The 26,851-nt window shown below is 41.4% G+C and overlaps 1 protein-coding gene across 1 annotated transcript in view; it reads left to right on the forward strand.

The window, feature by feature from the left end:
* Window positions 1-26,851, forward strand: part of TMTC4 (transmembrane O-mannosyltransferase targeting cadherins 4) — a 73,926-nt gene that overhangs the window by 20,352 nt on the left and 26,723 nt on the right. Inside the window, exons 6-11 of the mRNA XM_019486911.2 lie at window positions 10,277-10,374; window positions 13,493-13,585; window positions 17,423-17,584; window positions 18,359-18,561; window positions 21,088-21,259; window positions 21,361-21,492. Coding sequence (XP_019342456.1) covers window positions 10,277-10,374; window positions 13,493-13,585; window positions 17,423-17,584; window positions 18,359-18,561; window positions 21,088-21,259; window positions 21,361-21,492 — 860 coding nt within the window. The remainder of the gene's footprint in view (window positions 1-10,276; window positions 10,375-13,492; window positions 13,586-17,422; window positions 17,585-18,358; window positions 18,562-21,087; window positions 21,260-21,360; window positions 21,493-26,851) is intronic.

Below are 26,851 nucleotides of genomic sequence, written 5' to 3' on the forward strand. Positions count from 1 at the left end.
ACAGAAGGCAGGGTAGAGATCTACCTTATAGGCTAACTGAATCAGAGACATGAGCTTTTATGAGCTAGTTTCTGATGAAGTGAGCTTTTGCTTATGGAAGCTTATATGTCTCTGCTTCAGTTAGTTTATAAAATGTATTTTTACCATGCTTTCTGCCTCACTTCGGACTAAGACAGATAACTACTAGGGGTGTGCGAAATGGGCTGTATTTGATTTTAATTTGGATTCGGCCCAAATTGGAGACAGTGACTTGATTTGTTGATTCAGATCACTGTCCCAAATTCAATTCGGCCAAATCTGAATCTGAAGATTTGATGCTGATTCAGAGAATCAGTGATTCAAGCATAGACACAGCCTGAAATGTTTTTTCTACATACCTCAAGGTACCAGGCATGGCTCATGAATGCTACGATGCTGGGGCGGATGGAGTGTCCCACAGGAGTGCGTTCTTGGTGGCAAACCCAGAAGTGGACCGGAGGCACCAGTTACTGAGCCAGAGAGGGGGGGGGGGCTCCCTGTGCGCTCCCTGGGGACCCAGAAATGGACCGTAAGTGCTTCTGGTCCACTTCCAGGTCTGCTGCTGAGTGCACTGGGGAGCCCCTGCACTCTAGTGGGATGCTCCACCTGCCCCACCATCGCAGCATTCATGAGCTGCCTGCTACCTTGAGGTATGTAGGAAAAACATTTAAAGCTGTGTCTACATCTGAATCGTCGAATCTCTCTGAATTGATGTGGAGGGTTCCAATTCGATTTGGAGAGATTAAAAGTTCTCCTTATTCTATTTGGATTCGGAGATTTGGCCACCGAATCAGGCTGAATCTCCGCCAAATTGAATCGGGGACCAAAGCTTTGCACAACCCTAATAACTACCTCTCCTGGCCTATAGCATTTGATCATGACAACTCCATGATTTTAATATGTATAATTTTTTCAAGTGAATTCCGCTGTATTGTTGAATCTGAAATTAGCTTAGCAGTTGCATGTATTTTGATTTGAAAAAAAAAATATCTTGGGGTCCTATTTAACAAATGTTTATACACAAATATATGAATACAAGATTATATGTATATATGGAGCATCACAAACCTGGCATGTTAAATGTGTCTCTCAGTGGGAAAACTTGTGTAGGGACTATTTACTGAATATGTGACTTGCTTTGATAGAACAACTTTGTAATATTGCTTCCTTGTGAAAATATTGTCCAGTTTAAGACTGGGTACTTATATGGCATTTTAAAGTTCCTGTTTACTTCTCAGGTGGTTTTTTTTCTTTGGTTTTTGGTTTTGTCTAGCTTGCTTCTGTACCAGCAAAAGCTTATCTGAACCAGAAAATAATCACAAAAAGAGTAGCCCCAAAACCATCTTGCTGGTTGGTATTTACTTCTATATTCACTTATTTGAGTCAGGCAGAATCATGCATTGTATTTTTCTGTGTTTATTCTGTAGTAAATCAGATTAAGGAAGAAACCATCACTTAGAAAAAATAGGGACAAATGTGTTTTCAGCATGACTGTTAGAGGCTTTAAAATAATATAATTATACTGGCTTTACTATTATAAATAGATGGGACACAATTAAAAATTATGTGCTATTTTAGGTCATACATATTCGGAATGTTTCTGCAATAACAAAATGTCAGCTTGGCCACTTTAAGAAGATGAGTCACTTTATTAACAACCTTGGGCTGAAATTTCTGGCCATTATGTACAACAGGAAACCTTAATTGTGGAGGGAGGATACCAAGAACTGCTTAGACTGGCTATTGAAATTGATGAATTGCAGGCAGGTTCTTTCATTGTGCTTCTGAAATGGAAGAAAAAAGTAAATTGCAGGGGAAATTCTATAAAAGAAGCAAAGTCTTAACTAATTTGATCTCTTTTCCTTGGGGATGGAATTTGAGAACTCTGTTTTATGAATCAGTCATTTGCAGAGGCCAGGGTGTTAATCTTTGAAAGTGCAGAACTTATGTGGTTTGAACAAACTCCTACTAAGTATTGAACAACAGTAGTATGTTGCATGCTTATCATTATGACATTACATCGATACTAGTGACCTTAAGAGTACTTGATGCGCACATATATAATTGGTTTTTACTAAGATGGTTTATCAAAGAGAATCTGTTCTGCCAGTATTTACCTTTCAGATTTAATTCAGCTCTCCTAAGGCCCATAGTTAGAGACCTACCAAATTTGCAGTTCACAGTTTTTGCAAAAACCACAAATTTGGTAGGTCCCCCTTGAAAAAGCCCGATTTCCACAAAAAACATACAGCAAGAGGGGACGGGGAGGGGAAGAAGCTGCAAAGAGAGATATGGGAAGCCCTGGCAACCTGAAGCATGGTGGAAGGGTTGGGAGGAGAGATGCGTGAGAGTTTTGTGGCAGAGTGCTCTGGCCAAGGGCCCTGGAAGTCCTGCTCCTCCTTGGAGAGAGACGAAGCCATCTGTCAATCTCCAGGGAGAGGTGGGGTTACCAGGGCCCCTTGGTCAGAGGCATGGGGGGACCCACTGTGCACCACTGTGAAAATGACACCTGACAGCACCAGGACTGCAAAATCCAGAGGCAGCTGTTGCAAATTAGGTAGATCCCTACTCATAGTGGCCTTTGACATGCCTTGTTTGTACCTAGGTTATATACTTCTGGCCCACTGATGTTCTGAATTCAGTTTCTTTAGTCTATGTACCTATGAGTAACTGCCTTAGTTTATTAGCCAGAGATCCAGGCCATGGTGGGAGAATAATTTTTAAAACATTGTCAAATTCTATGGAATCATCACAACACTTGAGTGATTTAAGAGGCTGCTTCTCCTGTAAGTTTCATACAAGTTGCTACAAGCTGGCACCGAACTTCTAGTATGTGTTTCCAATTTGAAAAGTGACCTTAAATTGCCATTGTGTAGGTCTTTGATTGGCCTAATGCTTTCCAGAGCAAATGTGATTAATTTGAAAGTAAAAAAATCAAACAAGCAAAAAAGCTTTTTCCTGCGTACTGTCCTTGCAAACTCAACTTCCAGTCTTAGACCTAACCTCGCTTGCACCTTATTGCACCAATAGTAACAATTTGCTGACCAAAATAGGCACTCCGTGATATCTGCCTAAACCTGCTGCCTGAGATGGTTTGCACAGTTTTGATTCGAACTTTAGAAGATTCTTTTAAAGAGGTCCAAACACAATTCAGGTTCAATTCTTTCTGTTAGTTGTGTTGGCTCGGCTGGGTTTATGGGAGTAAAAAGCTGATTTGAAGCATGAAACTAAGCTAATCTGGCTCTGCGTAGCGAGGGGCAAGGCTCTAGGGGGCATATATTTTATGGGAGCAACTACATAGTTGAGGTAAAGTAGGACAAGCTTTTGAATGCAAGACTTTTTTTTTTTTTTCCCCTTGGGTCTTGCTAACTACTATTCACACAGGACCTGAGACTGAATGTCATGCATTCAAGAGCTTCCTGAGGAAGTGGGCATGCATTTGAAAACTTGTCTTTATCCCAACTATATTGTTGGCCCAATAAAATATATCAAATCCTTGGTTCATGCATAATTTCTGGATCATCATGGCTTCAACTTCACTGTTGTACTGTAATACCCTCTGAATAGTGACAAAGTATAAACCCATGAAATAAAAGGGGACATTGTTACATGGTTACTTTCAGAGTAGAATTATGCTTCAGATAATTGAAACAAAGATTTTCCTACAGCAGGCAGTGAAATAATCTTTTTATCCCTCTAAACTCAAAGTGCTCTCCTGACACCTGCAAAGTTAGTGTTTTAATGTGTCTCATAATTGAAACCTTGTAGATATAGCTGATGGACATTGGCAATTCAAGGCTCAGTTAGCAGTTGCCATTACATCATCTTTTATATCAGACCAAAATGAGAATTGTTTTTGTCAATAAGACAAAACGATCTTTTTTTCATTCCCTCTTTGGGAGACTTGTGTTTCTATCCATGCCAGAGTATTACTTGATATCCTCTGCAAATATTAACTTCCACCAATCTGTGCCAATGCCTTTTTTCTCTCTTCCAAAGCTTGTGTGCAAATATATTGCCTATAGTAGTTTTGCATTAATATGTACATGGAGTAAGAAGATTTGGAGAGAACCTAGATGAAAGTACAATTTTTTCCTTAAGAAGCAGACCTACAGAGCCCTCGTTATTAAGAGTCAAATAGGATAGACTAGATGGTGTGTCATGCTTACTTAGTGTTTGTTTTGCATAGAGGGGAACAAAAAGGTTGTTTTTAGTTGGGAAATGAGACTGAGAAGGTTTTGGGTTGGAGTTGAAGCTGCCCTGGAGGAGTTATAATATTGAAACTGTTCCAGAGGTGAAAAAACAGAAAAAGTTGTCAATTTGAAAGTCCTCCAAAAGAGAAGGGGAATGTCTTTTGTGTAGTTTTAAGTTATATTGTATGTCTGTTTTGGTTCGTTTATGACTTTTGCTGGATTGTGGGATAGACAGTTTCTGTTTTAACTGAAATATACCATATTATATTTTTAAAATACGTAGCAGCATTTAATACAGGATATGGATTATGAGCATCTTGTGCATTCTGGTTCTCAATTGCTCTTATTCTCTTTATGGTGTATGATGTCATTAGAACACCTTCACAGAACGGCACCAATGGGCTACTTTAAAGGCTACTACTCTGTTTTTATTTATTCTCTCTCTCTGTGTTAAAATATATTTATCTGGAACTGAAAATCTGCTCTATCGGTTTGGAGAAAACAAGAACTGACAACTATTTGGCTAGATTCTGTAAGGCAGTTATGGATTATTAACTTTCTTAAGGTCATTGAATTTTAATGCACCATACTTGGGAATTAATAAGGAGGTCTAGTGTAGTGTGCATGCTACTTTGTTTTGTCTTCACCTTGTTATCAGTCTAGTTATATGAGTTTAGTCTGTGGGTTTGTGATGACATGATACAGGATGATATTAAGTTGTGAAATTTTGACCAAGATAATAACCAAGGGATCAGTCCTTTGGTTCCTACATTCCTAAAAGATACTCTTCTGGTTTTGTTTTTTCCTAAAGCTTTTGGTTAATATTCCTTTCTACCCACCTTTTGCTATCAGTAACGTGGCACTAATATTCAGTGTATAGCAACATGCATTTGCATAGCTTTACCAGTCGTGCATTTTTTTTAGGTTGGAAATCTTCTTCTATGTGAGTAATTAGTGTTATAGACGCATAACTGATCATCTTCACACCCTGGATAGCAGCTCCACACAGGACAGTGACAGCTGCTGCACTGTTGATGGTGGCAGTGGCTATTTTTATTCCTTACCCTTAAGTATATTACCCAGGCCTGCTGCCCTGGTTGCCTCTGCTCAGTTATGCTACTGGCATTATACCACTGAAGCATCCTTTATGAAGCTATTTCTGTTGCTTGTTTTGCAATTGGTAGATATAACTGTTCTTGGCTATTAAACAGTTGGGGGGCTGATTTTCAGTGACATGTGCGTTCAGGTGCCCTCATCTTGGGTATTTCCTTTGTGCATGGCTATCTCTGTAAATCTAGTTCCTGTTTTATTCCTTATCTATATAGCTAAAACAGTTGTCATTTGTGTTTGTACTATTAAATGACTGTTTTATATCTCCAGCGAAGTTGTAGTTCAGCAGCAGATGAAGCTATCACTTTGTATTGTACTTTATATTATATACTTCAGTTTGAGATGCTTGGAATCTAGAGATCTATTGAGACCTTGACAGACAATGTGAGAACAGCACTTCCTACCAGAGTTACACAACTAAAAGAAAACATTTGTTAAACTGAACAGCAGTTCTGTATGGATTCAGAGATCTGGAGAGGAATTGAGAAGCCTTGATTTTACAAAAGCAGACAGTTTACATTGAAATTGCAGATACTTACCTGGTATCTTAAGAGTAGGAAGTTCTTGTGTTTGATCACCGAAGTTTTAAGGCTAAGTCCATTAGATAAGATTGTTATGTAATGGAGCTTTATAGATGAACATGGCTTGAGGGAGAAAAAAAGGCAAAATCTACCTATCTTAACCAGAAGAGAGGGTGTGTGAGGGGGGTGTGTGTGTCCATCTTAAACACAAGAGTGAGGTGTGTGTGTCTTACTCTAGATAAGTGCTTACAATACGTTTTTTCTGCTTTTATTGGCCACTTCAAAAATTGGTTTATAAGTTCAAGGCACTGTGAAACTGCTTTGAAGCACAAAAATAAATGTAAAGTTCTGCAAAGAGAAAAGAGTGTACCTTCCTGAATGCCGAGATGCAGCCCCTGACCATCCAGCCCCAAGTACGGCTGTTGCAACCTTAGATCCTAAACTGTCCAGTAACTATAGGAAAAACCTAGGATCAATTAATTCCACAGCAGGAGGCACACTGTATGCAAAATTACTTAGGCATGTCAGCCTGTCAATCTGAATAGATGACCACCCCAACATTGTTTCTCTTTAAAAAAAACAAACAAACAAAACAAAACCCTTGTGGGTTTTCCATTGAATCTCTTGGGCTTTCAGACTTACCTACTTCTAAGAAGGGGCAGCCTGGAGATCCTTTTATAAATATATGGAAACACTAGATTTCTAACTTTCAGAACAGAAATGTAACACACACTGTGCTTCTTTGGCATGCTTACAATCTTCCCCATCTGCTAGGGTGGCACTATGCCCACTCACAGTATGGTGTACTAGTTTCAACTAGGCACAGGTGCCAACCAAAGATTGGTTTCGTCTTCTGACAGAAGATCTTCCTAGTGGGAAGCAGTGCAGTATTAGGGGAATGTGCTTCATTAAACTGATTGTCTCTGTTGGCATGTCTATCTTATAATAATAATTAGCACTTATATAGTGCTTTAAATTTTCAAAGCCTTGTTCAAAAATTAATTGATTAATGACATTACTAAATTCCTGTCTTCTGTATCTAGTTTTCTAGGCTAGCTCACTACTGTTTTTTTCTGCACAGAAGAAAAAGTATGTGCACATATTGACCCAAAAACAAACACGAGATAATATTTTCTTTGTCATTAGAAGTCTCCCTCCATGAAACTTATTATGAAATTTCATTAGTTTGTGATTATTACATCTCAGTATCTGACAACATTGTCCTTTAAAGACCACAAGAAGAAATAAAGCAACTAAAATTTTAGTTTTGTAAGAGAGAAGCTTGTTATTTATCTTTTCATGCTGGGCATTTTCACTACCTTGGAATGCTTCTGCTTAAGCCTATGTATACCTCACATGCTTAGGCAATTCTTCTGAAAACTGGAAATGTGCACGTGATAGTGATTCTGTCTCTCATGTAAAAAAAAAACCAAAACAAAACAAAACCAATAGTGGCAAATGCCAAGTGGGTGAGATGGCAACATCTACCTTGTGTTGTAAAAATTTGAGCTGGATTTCCCTCTGCATCAGCACAATACAGAGAAAATAAGGCTAGAGAAAAGTACCAAGGAGCTATCAAGTTGAAACTTTTTAAACTAAATAAATCTAGGTAAATTGGGTAAATCTAGTCACTCAGTACATGTTTCTGTTCCAGACTACTATAACCCTTCAGCTGGCTAGGAAGAGCCAGATTCAACAAAATGTTCAGTGATGTCAACTTAATGTATTTGCCTAATTTAATATTATTTGCTCATAAATTGTACAAATTTCAAAAATCCTTGCATACAAAGTTTAGCTTTCAGATTCTCTGCCTATAATGAGTTACTATCATTTAAGTTAATAAAGAGCTTTGTGGATCTTACTTATGCAAGGGATCATATGTGCTGAATGTTATTGTTATTGAGGGTTTTTTGTGTGGACAGATTCTATCCTGCTGTAGAATATCATCATTAACTTCAGCAGAAGAGTCTGGTAGGATGAAATGGCGTATCAAACTATATTTGTGTATCAAAAAATAGGAAAGGAAAAAGAAAACAAATCAATCCCTTTTCCCTTTAGACCCCCCCCAAAAAAAAACCCATATCAAAACTGTCGTGGCACACCTTGCTGCTCCACTCCTAGAGAGGGGAAAGCTGCTGGGGAAAAGCCCCAGCAGCCATAATGAGTACAGCTGCAGGTTGCCAGGGCGACTAATAAGAATCAGCTGGCTGTAGGGGGCAGGGCCTGGCTCCTATAAAGCTAAGAGTCAAGGCCAGGCTGGCAGTTGCCTGCCAGCAGCCAGGGAGGCAGGAGCTCCGGGAGTGAGGATGCGGAGAGGAGCCTAGCAGCAAGTACCGCTGATATGGAGCAATGTTGTTGGAGCCATAGGGCTTTGAGTTTACGTTATAGCCAGGCGGCTTGAGTTTGCGTTTGTGTATTTTACACCGGAGGCTTGGGTGAGGCTGTAGGGGTTGGAGGAGGCCTCATAGGGGCAGGGTGCCCTAGCGCCAGTGAAGGCGCAGCTTGCGCGCCAGTGGAGGCGCATTTGAGTGCAACCAGTGGGTTGCGGGCGGGGAACTGAGACCCCGGGTTGTGTGCGGGGTGCATAGACCCCAGCCCCAGAGAGGGGCGTTTTGAGAAGGCCCAGTGTGGGCACAACAGGTCCCAGAGAGAGGGACGATTTTATTAGGGAGCCCAGCGTGGGCACAGTGAGCCCCAAAGAGGGGGCGGCACTACTAGGAAGCCCAAGGCGGGCACAAGGAGCCCGAGAGGGGCAATATGTGAGAGGCCCAGGACGGGCATAGCGAGCCCGGTAATCGGCTAGCGCTGCAGGGAAAAACCCAGGATAGGGGCAGGGTGCTGCGGTGGACCCAGACAGAAAGGGTTAGCAGCACAGCGCCCCAAGAGAAGGACAGGGTGTTGCGGTGGTCCCCAAGGAAAGGGGTTAGCAGCACGGTGCCCTGCAAGAGGGGAAGCAGCGCAGTGGGCCTGAAAGACCGGAGGCTCAAGGTGAGAGTCCCAAAGTGGACAAGGGTCCCTGAGCGGGACAACACTTTTAGAAGAGGCCCCAGAGAAGAAGGGCAGTGGTAGAAAGGGCCCCAGAGAAGGGGGGCAGCATTTTAGGAAGCCCAAGGAGGGCACAGCGAGCCCCAAAGAGGGGAGCGCCTTGTGAGAGAAGACCCCAGAGGGGGCAGACTATATAGAGAAGGACACATAAATGTCAGGTACATCAGCAAGGCTTGGGGCGTGGTATTAGGGGTGGTAGGAGCCACGCATAGCCCACAAAGCTAGGGTGCTTGAGTAGCACCCATCGTACGGGGAGACCTACGAGGGGTCCAGGAGTTTACGTGCCCGAGGAGACGCAAGGCAGCCTCCCTATTACATTTACCTTAAGAGCAAAGACATGGCGGGCGAGAATGGAGGGTGCCCTTGGGCCGAATTAGCGCAGAGAGTGGGCCTTGAGGAGATCACAGCCCTCCTGAAGGACCCCGCCGTGACAAAAACAAAAACCAAAATCAAAACTTGAATTTTGAATTTAATTGTTTCCAAAGTATTTTTATTCAGACGCAGAATATGAGAAGACACGACACTAAATTTTATAAGCAATCATGTTTTGTTCTATTTAAAAAAAATCAAATGTACCTCTGAAGTCCAAGCCATATGATAGAAATATATATTGTATGTATTAGATTTATATGATGCTGACGGGTTATGATGGGGATAAAATATATACCTACTTGTGGTGTCCTGCATCAGCTGTCAGTGACTGTACTACCTTAAAGACTCCCATTCACAGTAGTATCTCCTGTCTCTCTTGCCCTCGCTCTCACCTTACTAACCCCAGAGTTCTCATGTGGCTGTAACCTGTGCTTCCTGATTGCAGATGTTAACTTCTTCACTATGGGCCCTTCACCCGAACTGGCATTAATGGGTTCCATCACATCACATTACATTGCAGTATTAATGAAACGTGATGATATACCTGCTAAACTCAGCAGTTTTAGAGGTGCTTTTAGCTCCTTGTGCTTTTGCAGATTAAGCGACAGTTAAAATGGGAATCATATGACTGACACTTCATATGTTCATTAGGAGGATTTTTGCTTTCTTCTCTGGTAGCTTGAGAGAGATGCTGTTAATAACTGACCTGTAGCCAAGGATGATGCATTTGTGTCTAATGATTGGACTTTGCAGAAATATGTTGTAGAAACCTGTTTGGAGCCACAGAATGTCTACCAAAGGGGGAGATTCCTAATGCATCTGTGGTCTACTACTAAATCCCTGGGGCCAATGAACAAATGCCAGCATATTGTTGTTCATCCTTTCTACACCTCTCACTTGGCAGGGTAGAGAAGATTTTAAGAGAAAGTAAACAGTATTGCATTTTTAAAAAGTTGTTTCTAATGCCAACTTGAAATATTATATAAGCCTAAATTATGTCATATTTTACATTGACAGATAAAGAAGGAAACCATTTTTCTGTATTTTGGGTGCTGGTGAGCGTTCTCCTAGGTGCAATAGCCATGCTGTGCAAAGAACAAGGAATTACAGTACTGGTAAGGGTTCTCATAAAAGCTAGATTCAGCATCCATAAGCTACTTCTTATGTAGAAAGTGGGGAAAGTTTCTCCACATCTGATTGCATATTCTCTTTCTGCATGTTATCCCTAGCACTTACCAGTGAGGCTCAGTAATAGCCACCTTATGTGTTGGCTGGTCTGGCATGGCTTTCCAGCCCCCCCCCCTCCAATTTCTGATCCCATTGTAACTTACATCAGTGTTAAAAGACTGTGGCATGCATTACATTTATGGCACGAGTAACGTGTTAATTGTGCCATAAATAGCAACATGCCACATTCAGCCAATTTATGGTGCTATGAAATGGCCAACCATCCACAAGATATTGTACATGAAATGTCTGGCAGTCCAGGGTCTGGAACCTATATGGGAGTTCATGATGCCAACAATTGTTGATGGTCATTTTAGGACTGGGGACAGCCTCAATCCAATCCTAACAGTGAGATGTCTAGCAGGTGAGTTGCCAGGTTTCCAGCTGGGGGAGCCAAGGGCCCCACTTCCCCCAGTGGAAACCTTGCAACTCTTGCATTTGGCAATTTTTAAAACTACATTTAAAGTGTCAGGTTTCACCAAGGCCAGAGATTCACTTCAGCCTAGTACTTCAAAGTTCCTAGCCCCACAGCTCCTCAGCCTAAGGGTTTCTGGAGCTCCTCAGCCTAAGGGTTTCTGGAGCCAGGGCTGGCCGTCGGAGGTACGGGTATTGATCACTGATGCATATTGATGTATGCATCGTGCCAGGTCTCCAGCTGGCTCTGGGGCTGTCCAGAGCCAGGGCTGACAGTCATTAGTTTGTTGACCCTGGCCTCAGACAACCCAAGTTTTAGAACTACTTTCAGCCCAATCCTTGAGGGCTGTGGACAGCCCTGTTGCACAGTTAGGATCTGAGAAATTTTATGCCCCATTCCAAACACAGCACATCCTGCCATGCACCCCAATTACTCCATTATTTTAACATTAGCCAGGTGCTCATGATGGGTGCAAATTATACTGGGGTAGGTGTTTTTGTTTGTCCCTGCCCTCATGCTCACTGTTCATCACCACTAGCTTTGCAGACCTGCCTGAAGTTCATGAAGAAGGACATAATTAACTGAAAAAGCAGTTTATTGAAACCTGCTCTTTTTTTCTTTATGACACTGCCTGGTTATAAATAGTTCTTCCGCTTATGTATAACTTTTGTTGATTCTCTTTTCATTTTCTTTTTTTATTTAAAGACATAGCTAGGTAAATGGCAGCATTCTGGGGGGCGGGGAGGGGATTCATGTACTCCTGCATTTTCTTACTCAACTGAGGTCATCCTGTTTGTAATGACACCGTCAGACTCCTGAGATGCACAATTGGGATTTATTTCTATAGCTGGGGAATGGCCTTGACTGTAACTGGAAGGGTCAGAGCATCAGAAACAGGAATTTGTAAGCAACAAATATCCTCTTGTCCTTGCTTATAAAGAGAAAACAAATTGCAGAAAACATCCTAGAGCATGAGGGCTGCCTATACACGTGATTGGGGTAAGGGGTTGTTTTAATTAGAGCAGTTCCCAGAGACCTGCTCTAATTAAAATGCCTCACTGTCATGTATTTTGAGCCCCCGTGCATTTAAAAAATGGTCATGGGACGCTTTATCTAAACCTCAGTCAATGAGGTTTAGATAAAGTGGCCCCGCAGCCATTTTAAGACGTGCAGGGGCTTCCACACATGACGATGAGGCGATGCTGGAGCATTCTAATTAGGACATGAAGCAAACTCGATTAATCCTGTCTGCTCTGACACATGTGAACTAGCACATGTATAGGCGGCCAAAGAGAACTGTTTTTTAAATGTAGCTATCACTGAAAAAATAAAAGCATCTCTGTTTCTCATAGTGACTTGAAAATAAGGTTCTGTAGTATTCTCCACCCTTGGGATCTTTTTCAGAGAGGAACTTTGTTGTTGTTGCTGCATCTTTTTATATACATTTATCCTTGGGATGAGGGAAAACAGGTTTAACAGTCAAAAGAAGCACAGGCCAGAGGGAGTAAAAATGAGGGGTCAAAAAGGATCTTGTGAAGCATACAAAAAAGGAAATTGTCCCATGAAGAATATCCCTTTACAACAGGACTCCTGCCTACTTTCCTTTCTCAGTGAGCCAGCAACCTTATGCTGCCAGTGACTCCAAGCTCCATGCCAGTTTCCATATGTTCCCTCTAGCTGTTAGAAAGAGATGGAGCCCCTCTACTAGAACTGTTTCTCTCCTGGCTCCCTTCAGGGCTTAGAACACTAGCAAACCCTGAAGGTATTAGGGTATTAGCTGTATAGCTCTGGTATGTAAAGATTCCTGAATGTTTTTGGAAGGGTAGGAAAGCTGCTTAAAGTGGAATCTGCAATTCAGTTAGCATGTTGGAATAAAAGGGTCACTAGAGGCAGATGGGCAATGGTGAAACTGAGATCAGAATATGATGCCAACAGAAGTCCATTGACTTCAGTGGAATTATTCCTGATTTTAATAATTTTGTTTTTATGGTTTCATCCTGCAAAGTGTTGAATACTTTCAAATCTTTTTGAGGTTTCTAGAAATAGATGCCATAGAGAACTTTACCAGAGGTTCAGTTTCAGACACTTTCACTGGTAGAATCTCAAACCTTACCGAGATTGGAGTCTCTCTAACTCTGTCTAGCCTTGCTGTGATAATCTGTATGCCACTGCAAAGAAAAAGGTGGTTGAATCCATACAGCTCCTACCTTATTAGACTACTAAGACATGTTGACAAGAGCGAGGATGGCAGGGAGGAAGTGGGGCAGTATCTTTATGTTCCTGCCACACATGCACAGGCTGGCATAGCATGGGGGTGTTTGCTACACTTCCAGAAATGCTGGAGCAGTTGGGATGCTCCACCTGCAGGTTGAAGGCCACAAAATAATAGTCTGCTCCTCTGAGGCAGGGTTCTTTCCTTCCCCTCTGACAATGACTCCATATTACTGCCTGTATCAAAATGTATCCAGAGTTTGCATCCATTTATAATCATAATTAAGATGAGCATTGGTTCAGTGTAGAAGTAGCATTTTATAACAACTGTTTAAAAATGTAATTATTTCTTCTTTCTCCTCCTCCTGCTGGTTATTTAGGGTTTGAATGCTGTATTTGATGTTCTGGTCATTAGCAGACTAGATATTTTGGAGCTTGTTCACAAGGTACTGCATAAGAACAAGTCACTGGAGGTGAGCATGCTTCATTTCTGATCAGTCTTGCTATCCTGACAATCCTATCCTACAAGAGAAAGATGCCATTTTATAGTCTTGTGTAAATCGGGAGTTAAAAACTAGATGCAATTTTAGAGTAAGCAAAACAAGGCAATAATCCAGAACCTCTTTGCAGTGACAGTGGTAGTGTGCTTGGGTTTTGGCTGGATACAGCAGTGATGGCACTCCATAGATTTTTCTTACAACAGTATTTAAAAAGATGCTGCCTAAGTATTGGGAAAACTGGTTACTGTGTGTAGTAGAGATGAGACCATTCTCCCCGGTCAATAACGAGGCAACAAAAATTGATGCTGAACATATCTCTTTGGCAAAGTGAAGAGAGATCTATTTATTCAGGTTCACAAAACAGCTTTTAAATAGAGAGTCGGAAAGCAAGAGTTACAACATGCACAGAAATCCCTTCTAGAGTAGATTTATCTCTTTCTGCACCCAATTCAGGAATTTCACAAAGCACAAAAAAAATTGCTAAGTGCAATGTAGTCCTAATAGCTAGGCCTAGGAACAATGAATGAAAATCCAGGTAATCTACAAATAGTCACCAAAGGGTGAAAAGGTGGCACTAATTCATCCATTACCAGCTCAGTTAAAATCTGACACTTCACCTATGCAAATTCCATAAATAAAAATAATTGGACAAATGTTTGACAGCTACTAGATAGTCCCACAGGAAAGGAGAGCTACTAATAATAAATTAATCACCTGCCCCTCCTATGTAGGGTTCAACAAAGCACAAAAGTATTCATCTGACCTTACATAGAGGGGAAACTACAGAGTGCTTCCCTGGGGTTTAGCTTAAGCCTCATGTTGCTCCAAAACTGTAAAGGATGAAGTATGAATAAAAGTTCTTGTGGCATTTAAGGAGGAAACTCAGCAAGTGGAGGTGGACGCTGTACAGCTGAAACAGCTAATTTGAGCAAAACTAGCTGATTGGAAGGGGGTTAGTTTGGGCAGCAAAGAGAAATGCTGGGAATTGAGCTCCTGCTGACTAATTTAGAAAAACAAGGTGTTTTGAGACAAGCAGGTTGCAAACCTGAAGCCATTTCAGAGGTAAAGTGATGGAAATGCTTCAAAGGCAAACTTTTTATGAGCAATGCTCTTTACATGCTAAGAAACTGAAGTGTTATGTTTTTGATTCCCAACATTAGATGATTGTGGCTTGCTGTAGAAAATGTCACACACCTACCCCTTTTTCATGGAACTATGGATAGAAATATTGATGTCAGATTAACTTTTAGCTTTTACCACCTCCAGAGATCTGTTCTAATTAGAGGTGAGATGATATATTCGTCCATATTGGATTGGTACCGATAAAAGGAAAACTGACATTATCGGCAGTTGGCTTTTTTGGCTGGTGTAACTGATAATGTCACCGATAAACACCGCATGTGTGCAGCTGCAGCATGCGTGCGGCCAGGAATGCAGTCAGGCAGCTTGGAAAACAGTGTCTGGCCAGTTAAGTCTGGGGATGGGAGGGTGGGATGCATGGGGGGGCAGATTGAGGCCCCCACAGTGAGGGAGGAAATGGGGTTGGGGCAGAGGCAGGTGCTGCTCAGGCAGGGCAGGGCGTGGGATGGAGCTGCGGGCAGGTCATCTGGGAGGGGGGCATTTCCCCATCACTGCGCACCCCTGGGGGAGACATGGGGGGCATGCGTTCCCTGCATTTGTACATGGGGTGAGGGTGGTCTGCCCAGTGTGGGCTTGGGGCCAGGGGCTGCGCTGGTCTCTTCCCAGCAGAGGGGCTGCGCTTGGGAGGGGTGGGCGGGTGGGTGACAGCAGTGGCGTTGGGAGGGGAGGCTAGGGGGTGAGTTACAGCCACCTCAATTTGCCATAGCCCCGCTCCCAGTGCTGCTACCACCTACCCCAAACACAGCCCCAGCCCAGCCCCCCCCCCCCCCCCGAACATTTTTTGAGCTAGTACATTGCTCATAAAGTTTGCCTTTGAAGCATTTCCATCACTTTACCTCTGAAAATGGCTTCAGGTTTGCAACCTGCATGTCTCAAAACACCTTGTTTTCCTAAATTAGTCAGCAGGAGCTCAATTCCCAGCATTTCTCTTTGCTGCCCAAACTAACCCCCTTCCAATCAGCTAGTTTTGTCCAATCAGCTGTTTCAGTTTTACAGTGTCTACCTCTACTTACTGAGCTTCCTCTTTAAACACCACAAGAACTTTTATTTATACTTCATCCTTTACAGTTTTGGAGCAACATGAGGCTTAAGCTAAACCCCAGGGAAGCACTCTGTAGTTTCCCTTCTATGTAAGGTCAGATGAATACTTTTGTGCTTTGTTGAACCTTTCATAGGAGGGGCAGATGATTAATCTGTTATTAGTAGCTCTCCTTTCCTGTAGGACAATCTAGTAGCTGTCAAATATTTGTCCAATTATTCTTATTTATGGAATTTGCATAGGTGAAGTGTCAGATTCTAACTGAGCTGGTAATGGATGAATTGGTGCCACCTTTTCACCCTTTGGTGACTATTTGTAGATTACCTGGATTTTCATTCACTGTTCCTAGGCCTAGATATTAGGATGCCATTGAACTTAGCAATTTGTATTGTGCTTTGCAAAAATCCTTGAATTGGGTGCAGAAAGAGATAAATCTACTCTAGTAGGGATTTTTTTGCATGCTGTAAGTCTTGTAGCTCACCCCATCCTGCCCCAGCTGGGCTGCTTCTGCCCCAGCCCCATTCCCTCCCTCACCATGGGGGACTCGATCTGCCCCCCACCTGCCCCACTTACTGGCCGGCCACTGTTCTCCAAGCTGCCAGGCGGCATATCGGCTATCGAACCAGTATTGGAAGATATGGCTGGCTAATAATTGGCCATCGGTATCAACTAAAAAAAAATCTTTATTGTTGCACCCCTAGTTCTGATGTGTGCATAAGATTTTAAGTCTTCATATACTGACAGTTTGAAGCATTTCATAACTTTTATTTTTTCTAGAAGAGCCTAAAAAATCATTACATTTCTTTTTATTGGGACAGAGCCATCTGTCTGTATCTAGAATTGTTTTATAAAAATGGGGGGGCATGTGTATTTAGTGTGTGTGTGTGTGTGTGTGTGTGTGTGTGTGTGCGCACACGCACGCACGCACATGCACACACAGCAGAATGCCTGCTTGATATATAAATAACAGAAAGCAAATTAACTGTATTCAGTTATAAAAGCATCCCACCATAATTAAATGCTCACAGGACATAGTCATTCATTTTCAAAGGAAGTATTGATCCACCCAGCCCCCTGTATACATAATAAAAGCTATACCTTGAAACCTTTGTCAAAAATTGATTTGTGAAATCACACAAACTCACTGAAGACTTTTTTTTAGAAGAGATGATTCTTAAAGAAAAATTGTTTCCATTGAAATTGATTAGCAATAACATTGTTTGCAATATTTTTTTTTCAAATCAGTCAGTAGAGACCAGAAAAATATAAATGGAGAGAAAATTCTCAGCCTTAGGCTTTTGTTTTCTTTATTCTCATTCATTTTCTGTGACTTAATATGCCAGTTACCATACAAATGGAAGACACAGTTCCTTTCCTGACATTTCCTATTCTGAATTTGTAACCAATAATGTTATGAATGTGTGCCATTCTTCCCATATCCATATACCATGTAGCTGAGAATTTCGCTTGGTGAGAGTTGCAGGGGGGAGGAAGGGAAGGGGAATATTTCTTCTAATAGCAAGAATGTCCAACTACAGTCTTCATTCTCATTTTATGTCCTGGAGGGTGATGAAGAAAATGGAAGAAGGTTTATAGCTTGCCTTGTTGGCTTTTTTTCTTTTTTGATGTAGAATGTTGGGTTGTTTAGAAAGGGACTTCTCTTCAGGATCACTCTTCTGTTGTCTGGAGGGGTCACTATACTTTACATACGGTGGAGAATCATGGGCACAGGACCACCAGCGTTCACTGAAGTAGACAACCCAGCTTCATTTGCAGACAGCCTATTTGTGAGAGTAAGTCACAGACTTGGTTTTTTTTTTGTTGTTTTTTTTTTGGTTTTTTTTTTTTTTTGCAAGTTCAAAAAATTGGTTTTTGAAAAGAGAATTCAATTATTTCAGTCCTTCAAAGAAACAATAAAATGAGCAAGTTTTATATTTTTGTGCTGTATGATGAGTCACTTTCATTTTTTGCTATTGTGAGGACTTTCTGTAGGTAGGGATTTTGTTTTTTAAGTAAATCTCATGTGGGTTCTCTATTTAATTTGGTATGTGCTTTTCCACCCACCCTTTATCTATTCCTGGAAGAAAGGACAGAATCCTTTCCCCCCCCTTTTTTTTTTTTTTCTTTTCAAATATTGAAAGTTGGCCCCACCTTTCTTTCTTCACTGTTGAAGAAAATAACTCCGGTGTTCTGGCTAAATATGTTTTGTTGCTTTTTTCCTGTGTTGCTTTTTTTTTTTTTTTGTGTGGTTTAGACATTTCCTTGCATTTTGGAAGATTGTCCCACCAAGATCTACATGTATAGATAACTGTCTATAGCTGTATCTCTCATCCTGAACAGGGCAGTGATCTATGTATGGAAAAGAACTTGTTTTATGCTGAAATCCTTCTATATTTTTATAGATGTAAAATGATGGACCCATTCTTACTAAGAATCAGCATTTGTGTATCTTATAAAATGCACTTGTTGGGGGGAGGGAGAGAAGATCGTGAAGAAGAACACTGAAGTTGTTTTTTTTTCCCTTAAGTTTAGTATCAAATAAATGTTTGTTTTCCTTTGACTGACAGGCTATAAACTATAATTACTACTATTCGTTGAATGCATGGTTGCTGCTCTGTCCCTGGTGGCTGTGTTTTGATTGGTCAATGGGCTGCATACCCCTTATTAAATCAGTCAGTGACTGGAGAATAATTGCACTAGCAGCACTTTGGTTCTGCCTAATTGGCCTTATATGCCAAGCTCTATGCTCAGAAGACAGCCATAGGAGAAGGTAAGAGACAGTGTTGAATTTTAAATGCCACACTAGCTTGGTACAGTATTATTTTGTTAAATCCTGTACTGATAATTCTAACAATTTGGTGGAACCAATACCTAGCAAATGTAGTTGAAATAAATATTTATATCTATCATTACTGTTTCATCCCAATTTGGGCCCATCACTATACACTGACTAGTGGGGAAGCACACTTGTAGGAGGGGGTATGGATGGCTGCTTTATTTTCCTCCTGAAATGGCATTTTGAGATCCTTAACACTGTAGGTGGTAAAAAGTAATTTGTGGTCAGAGCAGAGTGTAATTGATGTATGTTGTGTTCCTCTTTTTTACAGTTCTTCTTTCTTTTTTCTTTTGTAATAATGAAAAAAAGTGTTTTTATAAAAGATGTAGAGATTCTGGCCACTGATTGAAAAAATAAAATGCTATCCCAAAGTGATTACTCTTTCATCATTGAAGAGTTACTGAGAAAATACTTGAAAACAACAACAACCACATGTTATAGAATGGAAAATCAACTTACTACTCTTAGTATGACTCTATTTTATCTATATATTATTTATTTTATATATTATATTTATTTACTTATTTACTTTTCTTCAGAATTTGTTTCACACTGCACATCCTTGAACTGGTTATATAATTTTAAAGAGGCAGCAAATTAAAGATTTTAAGTGGAGTACATGCAATTCAGTACTCAAATTATGGTTTCCCTGGCCCCTCCCATCTCTTGCTCTGCCAGTTTAGTGCATTTCTTAAAATGTTAATCTCATATCTGCTTCCCTGTCCTCTACCTCTTCCTTTATTTCTTTTGGTAGAAGGGCATTCACTACACAAATGATTCAGTAATTTTTAAATTCTATTAAAAACACAGACTGTGAAATGTGCACAAAGCCACTGGCCAACACTCACGAGCACTTCCAAGCTATCAAAAGAATTTTTAAAATGCCATGGAAGTCCAGCATATTTTGACAGTGTTGGGGGCAGTTTTAATTTGAAGCTCCAAAAGACTTATTAAAATAATTACAGATGTTAAAAAAGAAGTGTGTAGATGTGCACCGGTACATCGGTCCCATATAGGATCGGCACTGATATAGGGAAAATTGGCAGTATCAGAAATCCACTTTTTTTGCCTGGTGTGGCTGAGAAGTGCCCTGTGCATGCACACAGCTACAGTATGCATGTGGCCAGGAGTGCAGTCTGGCAGCTTGGAAACCAGCATCTGGCTGGTAAGTCTGTTGTGGGGGAAGGGGTGTGGGGATGGGGGGTGCAGATCGAGGCCCCTGTGGTGAGGGAGGGAGTGGGGCAGGGGCAGGTGCTACACAGCCAGGGCAGGGAGCGGGATGGAGCTGCGAGCAGCTCGTTTGGGGAGTGCGGGGGGTGGGAGGCAGCTCCTGCTGCTGCGTGCATCCTGGGAGGCTGGTAAGCGGTGTGAGGGAAGGGGTGGGAAGGGTGTGAGGGAAGGGGTGGGAAGCCTCCCTCCCACCCCTTCCCTCACACCACTTACCAGCTGTCCGGCTGCACCTCGGAATTGGATCGGTATTAGCTGATATGGCTCCTTAAAAATTGTCCATTGGAATCGGCTCAAAAAATCCCTATCAGTGTACCCCTAGAAGTTTGTTTGTTTGTTTGTTTGTTTGTTTGTTTGTTTTACCAGAAGAAGCAACACATTCATTTGTCCTGGCTCTGCAGTGTCTATATAGATTAGGCGCTTCAGTGGGGCTTTTTGGCACTTTTATCTAAACCTGATCAGCTATTCAATAAAAGTGCCAAAAACCCCCACTAAACTGCCAAATCTATATGGATGTTGGGTGAGCCAGGTTCAATTAATGTCATGCATTTTCTGGGAATGTGCTGGGCTCAGGACAGGAGTGTACCAAGTTTAAAGTAGAGCACCATATTTTGGGGGTTTTTAACATCTGTAAGTAGCCAACAGTTCTTGTGTTGTGTTTTTTTTTTCAAACATGTAGGTACCTTGATACAGAGTTGCCCTTTATAAAGAATGCATTAGCTTTAAGTGAACGTGGTGTCTTTGATAGGTTTTCTACTGAACAAAACCATTATTGCAAGCAAAGCTTATTAGAAATTCAACTTTTGATTTGGCTTTTTAAATATCAATAAACACTTGAATATTTTTTTTCCTTTATTTCTCACTTAATAGTTTTAGAAAACTGTCTAAATGTCTGAAGTCATTTTATTGCCTGTATATTTGAAGAGAATAGAATTTAAGATTACCAGTTTGTTCAGATCATACTCTAACCTGGATATGTGACCTTGCCTCTGGTATACTTTTGTGGGAATTCTGGCTTGGGATGTAAAGGAACCAGAGGATGTTAGACACCCCCACTAAAATTCAATGGTAGCTGGGCATCAGCCTCTCTGAGATTCCTTTGAATACTCCAACATCTGTGTACAGACTAAGGCACTTTGGAACCCCCAGAGTTCACTAAACAGTAATAATAATTTTATAATAGTTTTCTTCTGTATTTGGTTACTAATACGAGCATCTGTTTCTTCTTTCCAGAATTCTTATGCTGGGACTGGGGTTCCTGATTATCCCTTTCCTTCCTGCAAGTAACCTGTTCTTTCGAGTAGGATTTGTTGTTGCAGAGAGAGTCATCTACCTTCCCAGTATTGGATATTGCATTCTGTTTATATATGGATTTAGTTTATTGAGCAAACAAGCCAAGAAAAAGGTACTGAAAAAATAGTCAATACAATTGATGGTCAAGACTAGGAGAAGGGCTTTAATACTGAAAGATCTCTCTCTTTTTTTCTAAACTGTGTCATCTTTAAGAAAATTCTTACTGCTGCCATACTGGGAATCTTGTTGATAAACGTGATGCGCTGCATTATCCGCAGTAATCAGTGGAGATCTGAAGAACAGCTTTTTAGGAGTGCTCTGTCCGTGTGTCCTCTCAACGCGAAAGTAAGTTCAGAACATCCACTTCTTTTTAGCTTTTCAATGTTTCTGCAACATTGCAACATGTTAAATATGTTGCAGTAAAGCATCTCACTTACAGTTCTTGCCCCTTCTGGTACAAGGACACAACAATACCATCTAGAAAGGACATGCAAATTATAGGGGCAAGAATAATCAACACACTAGTCGGTGCTAATTACAGTACAGTAATTCAAAAGTGAAAAAAGTAGATAAATTGCCTTCAGTGAAGACATTCGATTGGATCAAAAAAGACCAAAAACTTGCAAGTACAAGCTGTTGGAACAGATGCATATATAAATTACTTTTTGCTGCAACAATCTCAGTCTGCAGAGGCAGAAATTATAGAAGTGTAGTCAACTGACTTGATGTAATTAGGATCTCATTTACTCACTTCAGAGTCATTATTATGTTGTTATTTTTTTCTTTTTGGAGAGCCAGTAGACTATAGGGTAAAGGAACTGAATTGTCAACAGAATTGCTGAGTCTTTTGGTGAGATGCTCACCACAGGCTTGCTCCTTAATGCAGAGAAGGTGTCCTTGGCTTAGATATTGTGGAAGACCATGATGAAGCTTATCTCTGAGTTGATTCAGGCTTACTGTAGGGGGCATTCCAAGGGTATAGCCACAAGAAATGTCTCAGGGGGTTGGTTCCCATTAGGCTGCAGTACAGGAATTTTGGCAGCCCTGAGAGCCACAGGGCAGCCTGAGAAGTCCCTTATTATTGTTCAAATTGTACTTCAGGCCTCTCCAGAGTAGCCCAGAATTGGGAATGTGCAAAAATGGCACCATTTTCAGGGAACAGTATCTTTATGATCTCTACTCTAAAGCAGTGCTTCAGAAAATGTGGCTCAGAACCCCAGGTTTTTATGGAATTTCTATTATTATTTTTTTAATTAGAAAATTTAAATATTCATCTTCAAGTGAACAATAAATCACCCTTGCATCTAATTAAATACAGATATATGGTGGTTGCCTTGTAAACAGAACAACAGAATGTGAGGTAACCCTATCAGTTTCCTTACCTTGGTATATAGAAAAAATCAGCTACATATGAGGTCCTGTTGTGTGGCAGTTGTAGGCAAACATCTATAGTTTAATGATGGCTTTAGTATATCTCATATTCTAGATGACAGAGAGATGCTGTAAATGGAGCAGGTGCAGTCTGTCTCTTTTTTTAGCAGTTGCAAAAGAGTGTCATAAGGAGTAGTATAATGTAAGCCAGTGATTCTCTACCAGGATGCCAAGGCACTTTGGAGTGTGGCAAGATCACTGAAGGGTTCCTTAGGATGTATCGAGAGACAACTAGGTAAGAGTGGGATCAGGCTCCAAGTATGAGGATATAAGCAAATAAGGGCAGGCTCTGGCTCTCTGGTTGCTCCACCGCTCCCATTGCCCAGCCTCTCTGCAAGGAGGGGGACAAACTTAAATAAATTAGTTTTTGAAATGAGGTGCTGCTCATTTCACAAAAGTTACGAAGGGATGTCTTGAGTCTAATGAGGGGTGCCTTGAGTGTATAAAAGTTGAGAACCGCTGATTTAAGCAAATGCAGATTGTGATAATGTTACTGCTACAGAAAAGTGTTGGAGATTCTTATTTCAATCGGTCATCAGGAGTAATTTCACCGAAAACACAGTGGTATAGTAATTAGATCAAGAATCAAGCCCTCGGTTTGACTGTCAGTAAAAATAAGGAAAGGACATTGCTATAGATAGATAGCTTCAATGCTTACTAGTCCAGTCTACCTCTGCTTCTCACTCAGTCATGTTCACCTTTTGTGATGCATGTTTCTTATTGTGAATATTAAAAAGTACAAATTACAGCAATTTTTGAGGAAAGTACAAAAGAATAAAAACCCCCCCAAGAAACTACCAAAACATCCTTACACAGTGACTGCAGGATTCACCCTTACTGCAAAACTGTGCTATACAATCTGAGATCTGCCATTCCCCATCTCCCTCCCCCCCCCTCCCCCCCAATCCATCTTTCTTACAAATATAAACATGAAAATGGGAACCAGGCATAACGGTCACAAACAGCTTCCTGCACCAAGCTGGCTTCTAGAAACCCCAGTGACCATTTAACAAACAGCCAGAGCCACCTGCTTCCATCATGACAACTTCAACAATGCAGCCATTTGTTTTCATGCCCCCAATTTGAGTGACATGAAGGACTATAAATATGAGAGCAGACTGAAGTGTTATTTATTGTCAAGTAAACCAAAATCCACTGGAATTTATATTATTTTTCATTTATCTTATAAAAAACACTTTCAGGGGGTGCTATAGATTAGTGGCTATAGATTAGTGGTCACAAAAGCCCTGGATGCAGGTGTCGTGGTGGACGTAGTCTTTCTGGATTTTAGGAAGGCCTTTGACACCGTCTCTCACCCCATCCTCATTAAAAAAAATTAGTCGACTGTGGTGTCGACTCCTACACAGTCAGATAGGTCACACACTGGCAGGAGGGCCGCACCCAGAGAGTGGTGGTGGATGGGTCATTTTCGACCTGGAGGGATGTTGGCAGTGGGGTTTCCCAGGGCTTGGTCCTCGGGCCCCCACTATTCAATATCTTCATCAGCGACTTGGACGAGGGGGTGAAAAGCACCTTGTTCAAGTTCACAGATGACACTAGGATGTGGGGAGAAGTGAGCACACTAGAAGAGAGGGACAGGCTACAACTAGATCTGGACAGGTTACAGAGGTGGGTGGATGAGAATAGGATGGGTTTCAATATGGACAAGTGCAAGGTATTGCACCTAGGGAGGAAAAACTACCAGCATACCTACAGGCTGGGGAACTCCCTTCTCATCAGCACAGAGGCAGAAAAGGATCTTGGAGTCGCTACTGATTCCAAGATGAACATGGGTCGCCAATGTGGGGACGCAGTCAGTAAGGCTAACCGCACCTTGTCATGCATCCACAGATGCATCATGAGCAGGCCCAAGGAGGTGATCCTCCTCCTTTATGCAACACTGGTCAGGCTGCCAGTAGAGTGCTGCATCCAGTTCTGGGCACCACAGTTCAGGAGGGATGTGGACAGGATTGAGGGGGTCCAAAGGAGGGCCACTCGTATGATCAGGGGGCAGCAGGGTAGGCCCTATGAGGAGAGACTATGGGACCTGAATCTGTTCAGTCTCCACAAAAGAAGGCTGAGAGGGGATCTGGTGGCCACCTACAAACTTGCCAAGAGAGACCAGCAGGCTATGGGAGAGTCCCTGTCCCCCCAAGCATTACTGGGAGTTACAAGGAATAACGGCCATAAGCTGACTGAGAGTAGGTTCAGGCTAGACATCAGGAGGCACTACTTCACAGTCAGGGCGGCTAGGAGCTGGAACCAACTTCCTAGGGGGGTGGTACTTGCCCCTAACCTGGAGGCCTTCAAAAGGAGGCTAGACAGCCACCGAGCCGGGGTTGTTTGACCCCAGCATTCTTTCCTGCCCGCGGCAGGGGGTCGGACTTGATGACCTGTTTAGGTCCCTTCTGACCCTACCAACTATGAAACTCTGAAACCTTTTTAATACTGCAGACCGGCACAGGAGCGGGATAGGGCTCACAGAGCTGGCTGCCTCCCTAACTGGGGCTGCCCCACCTCCCAGCTTTAATCCTGCATGTGACTGCTGGCAGCAGAAGCCGCTTGCCTGGGCGAACAGACCAGGGTCCAAGCAGGGGGTTCACGCCACGACCCGGCAGCCAGCCCTTCATGGCTCAGTACCAGGCCACAGCCCAGTGGTTGGGAACCTCTGCTATAGATTGTCCAGCCTGCTGCACCAGAGAGAGAACCCAAGACTATGTCACAGGATTTTCTTGTGGCTTAGTATTGGAATAGATCAGGCCTTGTGATTACCTGTGCATGACAAAAAAAAAAAAAAAAAAAAAAGAAGAGGGCATGGGATATTGCAATAATTCAGATTGCCCTGCAGAGTAATGAATCTCTTCTCTGGAGCATTTATTTCACTGGCTATAGAAGGCGACTTCAACACTACCTTTGATAAACTTGGCCGTGTGATATGAAATGAATTGTAAATTAAATAAGAATCAATAGTAAGTTAGAAAGGCTTGGCCCTTTTAAAAAAGGGGATCACAACAGGGAAAGATCTGGCAGTTCCCTGCCTTATGTAACATTCAAGACTTAGGCAAAAAAAACATAAAGTGCTTTTTGAAAGAAGGGAATGTGCTTTTTTTTTTTTTTTTTTTTTTTTAAGTATGTTATGTCCTGTAACTGGCTTGTTTGTTAACTCAGTTGTCAGACTGAAAAGGGAAATGTTAAAAACATGAAAATATTTAGTCTGAATAATAGCTTTGGGTCTGATTTTGCTCGGCACTGTATAAAAGTGGTGAGAGATGCCATTGCATTCAGTGGAGTTGCCCTAATTAGAGCTAGAATCAGCTTCTTTCTGAGTAACTGGAAAATATATATTTCTGTGTAATTAACTTCTATAAAGATATCCCATACCTATAGAACAAGACTACCTAACTACTGATATATAATGGATTTAAAACAATACGATGCTACTAGCTCATAAAGGGCCTATTCTAAAGTTAAACAGTCTTTCCGTTGACTTCAATGTGTTCTGGATCAGGTCCAGAGTATTTGACTGCAGTAACAGATGATCTAATTAATTACATGTGATTGTAACAATCACCTAGAGGTGGTAAAATTGGTACCACATAATGTAAGATAATTAGCATTTAAAGTTTGAATTACCACTACTTTATCCGGCTAATAACCTACCCTGCCTGAGCTTTTTAATCTGAATGACAGATTATCTTTTCTTTAGATTTTAAAAAGTTAATTTTTGGAAATGCTCAAATTTCTGCCAATTTAAAGTTGTGTGACCACTTTAGAAAACAACAAGCTGTTTCTTTCCTTCTCAGCAAACAGTAGGCTACAATGCTATTACATGAACAGTTCTGATCTCTGAATAGTTTTCTTTAATCGTTTATTTAAATAAAACATGCGATAACACAGCCATTAAATGGTGGGAAATTTTCCCCTTTTTCCTTTTTGTAGGATTAAAGCATCTGAATAAAAGATCAAAATTCTGCCTGAAATAATTATTTATGGTCCGTAAATTCAGTAACAGGGGGTGAAATTTCTTTAGAAAACTATTTAAAATGATAAAAGTATTATAATTACCATGTTTACTCAAATATAAGGTGAGGGTTTTTTTCCCAAGCAGCATGAGGGAGAAAAGCTCCTTTTCTTACACCCACATACAAGAAAACCTCATTAAATATGTTGCCTATCATTTAAACTGCTGCCAAATTAGCATGTGCTCAGTAATGGAAACCAGCTATGTAGGTGATTAAATGCAGCCAACATTGAGCATGACTATAAAACACAT

The sequence above is a fragment of the Alligator mississippiensis genome, chromosome 1 (assembly GCF_030867095.1).
Source record: "Alligator mississippiensis isolate rAllMis1 chromosome 1, rAllMis1, whole genome shotgun sequence".
In the NCBI taxonomy this organism is placed as follows: Eukaryota; Metazoa; Chordata; order Crocodylia; family Alligatoridae; genus Alligator; species Alligator mississippiensis.